General features: G+C 37.9%; 1 protein-coding gene across 1 annotated transcript; it reads right to left on the bottom strand.

Moving 5' to 3' along the window:
* Positions 1 to 2713: 2713 nt before the first annotated feature.
* On the bottom strand, positions 2714 to 3646 carry LOC311596679 (olfactory receptor 10J1-like; the record flags this gene model as incomplete). The annotated part of the gene is made up of 1 exon (XM_084780361.1): positions 2714 to 3646. The coding sequence occupies one exon, from the start codon at positions 3644 to 3646 to the stop codon at positions 2714 to 2716; it is 933 nt and encodes a 310-aa protein (XP_084636487.1).
* Positions 3647 to 8646: the final 5000 nt, after the last annotated feature.

Genomic DNA, 8646 nt, shown 5'->3' with positions numbered 1-8646 from the left:
TCACTATAGTCCCCACCTTTTCCATTCTCCCTCCCATCCCTAGCAACCCTCCTGGTCCCTATAGTTCCCTTCCTCACACTGTATCTTTTGTTGTGTTGTTTTGGGGAGCTACTGGTTAGAGACCCTGTATTTCAACAGTCCTTCACTTACTCCTTTTCCTCTTTAAGCAAGAGAATGAATCTCTGTCAATATAAAGGCCATTCTGAAGAGCTAGACCTATGCAGAAACAACAACAACACAACAACAACAACAACAACAACAACAACAACAACAAAAAGGCGGCGGTCGGGGGGCGGGGGGGGAGACAAAAAAATTCCAGGTTGGGGCAAGGAAAGCCAATTGCATTTCAAAAGATTCTTAAGAACACGTAACTGAAATGTTTTTCTTGAAAACTTAAGGAGTTTTTAAGTTCAGCCGGCTTTTCTAGAGAGGAAAGACTCTGGTAGTTGGTAGATAATTATTTTGAAGATCAAAAGTCCGAGCACTAAAATATTCTGTGTGTAAAACATGTATTGTGAACTACGGAGCTGAGAAGAACTCAGGTTTTGGGGATATGTAAAATAAAGACATCCATCCTGTGGAGAAGACAGCACTGCACCCAGTGGGACACTGGGAAGGCAGACACCCTTGCCCCTGCCTCTCCTAAACCTTAATGAAAGTGAGGAGAGAAAGGAGTAGAGGAAACAAGGGAAGTAAGATGTTCCTCATTTTCTCGAGAAGCCTCTTTGACAGGTTTGAGTCCTGGCAGGGCACGAGTAGGTAAGTGAGATGATAGGTGGATGGTTTGCTGGTGCCAACTTGACACTGGTTCACTACATCCCAGGACCACAAAAAACAGCTGAAAAGTCTAGGTCCACCAATAAGAGTCTGATGGAAGGATGATGGACCTAGAATGCAATCCAGCTGGCCACAAGCAAGATGCAAGAGGTAAGAATGACAGGAATGAAAGAACATGGCAACACTAGAGTCCTTTTGATGCATGACACTCAGTTGACTGTGGGTTATACATCTTCCTGTAATCTAACAAGTGGAGGTAGAAACGAGTGTGAGCCATCTTCCTTCCCTCAAGAACTTTGACCAGAACTGGATTTATTACAGGACATTGAAGGGAAAAGCACAAGGAAGGGAAAGAGCAGACCCTCGTGATTTGCTCATTATTCATCCTTAATGGACTGGGTTCACCTGAAAATATCCAGGTAATTTTTCTCAATGAAGAGTATTAGGAGCTCTGAATGACAAAGCACATGGGATGGCATTACTTTCTTAGGTTTATTGACATGCATATAGTATATAATTGCTTTGTATAGTTTATTTGATATTTCTGTATTTTGACAACATTCAAAAAGAGAAAAATATGCACTCATGTATCCTTTGTGGATGTTAAAGTAAATTTCTACATATAATAAAACTTTTGATTTGCTCAGTAATCATACCTGCTAATTACCAAGTTTAGCTCATCACTTAATTTTTTCTCACAAATTGAATCTAAAATTTGTCCCCCCCCCCACATTTATCACTTTTTGCTCTTTTTTTTTTAAGAAAGCAGAGCAAATAGTCAAATAGTCTGTTATTACTTAAGTGATAACACAATTAATCAAATTTTATGAAAGTTTTCATCTCAGCACTCTTTACTATTTACATTGATCAGATTTTCAGTGATAATGGAATCCTCTAATTTATTTCAAAAAAAGTATTGTGTTGGCCCACACTTCTATTAAATTTCTTTTCCTCAAAATGATGACTTATCTTACAAAGGGAAGAAGGAGGCTCAGTCACAAGGACTTTTTCTAAATTCTTCTCCTCTTCCCCCTCCTCATCCTGTCACCCTTCCACTTCCGCTCAGCTATCAGGAAGTTCTCTGGAAGATCTCTTCCTAACCTTTCCTTCTTCTTTGCTAAGTTCTCAGAATTTTTACCAATATTCTCCCTCAACAACCCTTTTCTTTTCTGGGACTTAAAAATATTCTTTTCTATGAAGAATGTTTTTATTATTAGCCTGTGATGCCCTTCTCCGTCTGCTTCATCATTAGGATTAAGCAATGAATTGAATTAGCCAAGTCCATTGCATTCAGATGGAATGGCTAGGCTTCCAAGCTACCCTATGTTGATTAGAGAGTATTTCCACTAAATGTCCTCTTTCCACTTCAGTGATTCCTCAGATCCCTTTCACTTTGAGGTCTATCTGTGACACATAGGGAATGTGGGCTTCCTTTGGAGATAGTTTGTCTGGAAAGTTTTAGCTCATCCAAAATCCATTCATTAAAAGATCTCGTGAGTTTTGCACTGCTTATCTTATTACAACACAGGAAGTTAGATTTCCATACATATCCTTCCTACTATCCACTTGCTCAAGCATCTAATTTATATTAAAAGAATATTGTATTGAGAAATGTTTAATATGTGGCTTGTAATTCAGCAAGAAATAGATTGGTCCCTTTAAATTTAATCTTAAAGTGAACATAAGATCATACTTTGACCTTGTAATTATCTTCTGGAGTAGGGGCAATGGCTGTCTGTGTACAGGTCTTGCAAGTGACCCGTGTTTTTATTATGTTAACAAAGCGGTTGAGGAAATGAAATTCAGTTATTAGAGGCTGGCTCTCAGCGTCCCTTTTGCTCTGGCCTTAGCCCTGGCTGTTATGTATGAGCCTCTAATTGTATGAAACCTGGCTTTATACCTTCTATATGAAAATGATTTGGAGAGAAATTAGTAACTACGACGGTGATTTTCTACCCAACACTTTCTTCAGAGCATCCTGGACTTCTTTGTTTCTCAGACTATACACAACAGGGTTCAGTAGGGGTGTTATTACAGTGTAAGTCACAGAGATCAGCTGGTCCTGGTCCCTGGCGTTCTCTGACTTGGGCTTGAAGTAGACAATGGAGGCACAACCATAGTGAATCACAACCACAGTGAGGTGAGAACTGCAAGTGGCAAAGGTTTTTTTCCATCCATCAGCTGAGGCAATCTTGAGAATGGTGGAAATAATGAGGGCATAGGAGACAAAGAGGAAAGTGGCAGGGGCTGTGATGACCAAGAGGGTGAGCACTAAGGTCAAGATGTCATTGAAGACTGGCACTGCACAGGCCAGATCCAACATAGGTCGGACATCACAGAAGAAATGTTTAATCAGTAACTTGCAAAAGGGCAGCCTGAATATGGCCATGGCCTGAGCTAGCGAGAGGAAGAACCCTGTGGCACAGACTGAAGATGCCAGAGTGACACACACTCTCCAATTCATGATGATGCTATAGCGAAGTGGGTTGCAGATGGCCACATAGCGATCATAACCCATGACTGCTAGCAGGAGACAGTTGGTGATTCCAAAGCCAAGGAAAAAAAACATCTGTGTCCCACAGCCTTCCAGGGAGATGGACTGGCTCAGACCCACAAGGCCACCAAGCATGCGTGGGATGACGACCAGAGAATAGAAAGTCTCTGAGGTAGAAAGAACACTTAAGAAGAAATACATGGGGGTGTGAAGGCGGTGGTCAAGACGGATAATGGTCACAATGATGACATTGCCAGCCAGAGTCAGGATGTATAGGGCAAAGAAAACAATGAAGAGTGTGACCTGGTGCTCTTGGAAATTGGAGAAACCTTGCAAAACAAATTCTCTTACCTCTGTACAGTTGACTGTATTCATCGTGGAACTTAGCTCTGAAAGATAAAAGAAGGTCAAAACTATGTCTTAGTTCCAGAGATAGGCCTGACCCTGAGTACACTGCAGAGAAAAATTTTTGCACAGCGGAGACTCTGTTCAAACCCTTATGAATGGCTGAGCATAGTGGCACATGCCTATAATTCTAGCCCTCTGGGAAGCAGAGGTCAGTGGAGCTCTGTGGATGTGAGACCAGCTTGGTTTACAAAGTAAGTCCAGGACAGCCAAAGTTATACAGAGAAACTCTATCTCAAACAAAACAAAACAAATATCCATGGATGGAGCTATAATTTCTCTCCATAATGTCCTTATCTCCCAAGCATGGCCCACTAATTTCAATAACTCTCTCTCTCTCTCTCTCTCTCTCTCTCTCTCTCTCTCTCTCTCTCTCTCTCTCTCTTCCTTCCCCCCCCCTCTCTCTCTCTCTCTCATATCTATCTATCTATATGTATAAATATAGTGTAAGTTTGATAAAACATAATAATTATATGTAATACGATAATGTATTTGAGAGCCAGGTATGGTAGAATATACTTGTAATCTCAGCACTGGGAAGGTAGAGAGGAGCATATTCTTCGTGTTGACTGGCCAGTAAGCTTAACCTCAGTGAATTCCAGGCCAGTGAAAAATTTTTTCTCAAATAAACAAATCAAAGTGGATGACCATTACGAAACTGCAGATGAGGTTGGCATATGTACTCCACAAATGCACACATATGCCCACATGCCTGCACTTACAACAGCACACACACAAATGAAATTAAGAAGAAAACAAAGCTGGGAAGTGGTAGTTCACGCCTCTAATCCCAGAACTTGGGAGGCAGAAGCATGCAGATCTCTGGGTGTTTAACGCCAGCCTGTTCTACAGACTGAGTTCCAGGACACCCATGGCTATACAGAGAAACCCCATCTTTAAAAAAAAATACCAACTCATCCTTCAGAACTGATAGACTGGGTCCCTGGGCTAGAAATCAAAGTAGAACTTAATTAGCTATAATTAAGAACCTGATTTAAAGCATTCTTTTCATGTATATATTTGTTCTGTATAGAAAGGGGTACTTATAGTCCATAAAATATATCTTGAAATTTTATTAAAATTAGATTATCATTAAAAAGTTAACTACATTTTTAAGAGTAGAATATAACCAAATTGGAAAAATTTTTAAAAATAGATAGCTGAAATAAAATAAATGTTTGGCATTTTAAACCATAGTTTATGAGAGCTCATAATGAAAACTAGGAACTATTTGTAAACAGACAGTAATAAAATAATAGTTTGCCAAATGTATGTCATATACATACAAGATTATTGAAGTCATTTATACTTTAAGATGTTTATGTTAAAAAGAGGGTAATCGTGGGCAACAGGATATTCATCTCATGAAATTATTAAAAAATAGAGCAAAAAGTGGGAAGAAAAATAATTTGAGATAGTAACAACATAAAAGAAGAATAAAATTATGTGATATATAAAGGTAAATATTTATATGCTTAAATGTAGGATACTAGTGAAATTGGCCAAGAAATTAAGGGAACACATGAATAAATGCTCTTAAATAATCAATAAAAGGACATAGTTTTAAAAGATTCATAAAAAGAAAAGTAGTTTCACAATTTTTTCACTATATTTTTTGTAAAATGAAATGGTTATAATTATAAAAATAAATTGTTCACCAATATTTAATCAAGAAACCCATACCTGCCTGACACCATTGTTGAATTGAAAACCTGTGGCTACACAAGTTATAATCCCTACAACAACCATTCCTCTAAATATACATAGTAAAGTGACTCCCAATGACTTATAGATTCATTAATATCTCAGTGCTCATTAGAGAACCTACTATTCACAGTAGATGGTGATTCACAGATATCTACATCTGCCTAAGGATCAAAATAAGCTCACAAAATGCTCATATGTATCACCTCTTCTCCTCCCAAATCCCAAGGATCACTGCAGCAGAAGGGGCAAAGAGTCTCTAAGAGCCAGAGGTGGTCAATAAATACAGGGAAACAGGGTCATCCGAGCACAGCAGGACAGCTGCCCAGAAGAAGCAGAGCAATTGCTACAGGCACAATCCCTGTGCAAGTTCAGAGCAAATCTCAACACAGAGAAGGGCGGTGCGTATGAAGTCCCACCCCAGGCATGGAACCATCAGAAATTAACAGCTTCTGGGAAAGAGTCGGTTTCTTTAAGACTCAATTTTGTCCCTGAGAAGTTGATCATGTTCAGTGGAAGGTCACACATATAAGAATATATGACAAAGACAAATTTTGACTAAAAACTGAATTCAAATTTGGATGGACAGGAAAGGGCATATTGGGGTGGGGGTGAAGATGAACAAACCATATTCTATGAACTTCTCAAGGAACCAATAAACAACAAATAAACAAAGCTTTGAGAAGCCCTGTTTTTTGGTCAGAATTAATTCTCAAAGTGACACAGCCTAGAGTCAACTAACAGAGAAACCTCAACTGTGGAATTGGTTAGGACAGGTTGGTCTGTGGTCATGTCTTTGATGGAATGCCTTAATTATTCATTGAGATAGGAAGGTCCATCACACAGAGGGCAACACCAATTCTCAGGTAGGAAAATCACAAGCAATCAAAATCCAGAGCTGTGGATCCCTGCCCCAGCGGATACATCTACAAGGCACTCTTGTGCCCAGTGTTCAAGGAACATCGCAGAAGAGGGGAAGAGGATCAGGGAGTTTGTTATGAGGTTTTCCCTCTTAGTAATGTCAGAAGCTACACCCATAAAGTCTCACCAACATGGCTGCCCAAACATGATCGAGACAAGGGCAACACCAATGGATATTCCAAATGGATGGGAGTGGGGCAAAGGGCCTTCAGTCTTCAACAAAGAATGACAGGCAATGGAGGAATGTTGAGAAAGAGAGAGCATCTACTCCAGAGTAGAGCATGTAAATTGCTTTTGAATGGTCAGCCCTACAGCCATATATAATACTAACATTATGCAGACTGAGAGTGATATATTTAGGAATATATATGAATATAATTGCAATTAATGAGAATAAAGACCTTGGATTTTAAAGAAAATATGGATAGGGTGTATGGAAAGGCTTAGAATTAAAAAAGAAAATAGAAAATGATGTAATTATATAATAATCTTAAAGAGGAAAGAAAAAGTTCTAATCTGAGGGAAAATATATAAAAGTAAATTCAAAATTAATATTAACTTTATTTACTAATAAATATTAATAAAATTAGTATTAATAGTTACAATGTTACATTGTCATAGAAAACATCATTAAGCCAATCTGCTTGTGAAGTACAGATAACAAATTCTTGCATTAGCTATTAACAAATTATATCTGCCAAAATATCAAGTGGACAAATGACAAAGGTTTGTTTCAGAATGAAAAATTTGTTAAATACTAAAAAGAGTCTGATTGTATGTTTAATCAAAAAAGTGTTTAAACGGGAAAATCATATGATTATTTGAATTGTTACTAACACAGATTTTTAATTTTTTTTTTTTTTTTTGGTATTTGCACTTGTGAAGAACCTGTAGAAATCTGAGAATAACATATTTTCTCTAAGCTGATAAAGGCAGGCAGAAATCCTACAGTCAACATGACAGAGGTGCTAAGGTATTGAATGGTTTTCTTCATGATTAAGAACAAGATAAATGTGATGGCTTTATCTACTTCTCTTCAATGTTATATTGAATACTCCAGCCATCCTTGTAAGGTAAGGAAAAGAAATTAAAGATTCAAAGATTGAAAAAGAAGAAATAATATAGGCCTTTTTATTTATAGATTACATTTATAGAAAATTCAAAAGATGGTACTGACAAGTTATCAGAATTACTATGAGAGCCGAGAAAGCTTTTTGGCACAAAACTCATTAGGTAAAACGTCCCTGCCTTTCTGCATTCAATAAACTATTATCAAATTAAATCTAGAAAGTTTATCATTTACCATTATTTCAAAAAATATCAAGTACTTATGAATGAAGACCTTTATGGAGAAAAATTTAAAACTTTAATGAACCATATAAGGAAGTTTGAAATAAATGGTTGTATCCATGAAGTCTAAGATCTGTCACTGTTTCATCTAGTCCCAAATCGATATGTGAAATCAATACAAGTCACTCAAATTTCAAATTGATTATTTTTAAATTATGTGTTTGCTGGATTAACAACTAACACTAATATTTATATACAGGATCAAAGCCCCCAGGAGCAGCCAATTGGGAGAAAAAGAGGGTTTATCTTTCACACGCAAGTACTTATAACATTAGAGTAATTAAGAAGGTGTGGCACTAACACTGGGCAAAGGAAGAAAATTGAGTACTGAGGGATAATGAATACATGTGACTTCATAACTAGGGGTTTAAAGAATAACCTCAAGGCTAGTCTCCCTACTGTTTTCCATTTATATATCCCTATCATCTTTTTATTCTTTACATTCTATTTATTCTTTGATCACTTTTGTCACATGTTATTTGTTGACATCATTTTTATTTTTTTTTTAAACTGAGAGTAGATTCTTCTCTCATACCTCCTCACTACAGTCTCTTCTCTTTCCACTCTCAGCTTCCTTTCTGCCCACATCCCCCTCTTCTTTAGCTCTCCTCCTCCTCCTCCTCCTCGATTTTCTCTTCTGAAAAGAGCAGGCCTCCAAGAGACAGCAAGCAAAACATGGCAAAACATGATACAACAAGTCAAGGCAAAGGTCCTCATAACGAGGCTGGAGAAGCCGACCCAGTAGGAGATTGGATTCCCAGGAGCAGGGAAGAGTCAGAGACATCCCCCACTCCAACTCTTTGGAGTCTGACTTCAAATGAGCTCTTTGATTACAAATTATTCCAGATCTACAGAATCAATCCAGTACTTTGCTTCTGCTAGGCCTCTGGCAAACACTTGTTAAATGAACCAGTGAATGGTGTGATGATTTTAAGTAGTTCCAGTCTGCAGGAAGAGACTCATCCGTATATGGGGTGTCCACAGAAGCTCTGCCT

The sequence above is a fragment of the Acomys minous genome, assembly GCF_964271855.1.
Source record: "Acomys minous genome assembly, chromosome: 1".
In the NCBI taxonomy this organism is placed as follows: domain Eukaryota; kingdom Metazoa; phylum Chordata; class Mammalia; order Rodentia; family Muridae; genus Acomys; species Acomys minous.
This window is presented reverse-complemented; position numbering and strand designations above follow the sequence as displayed.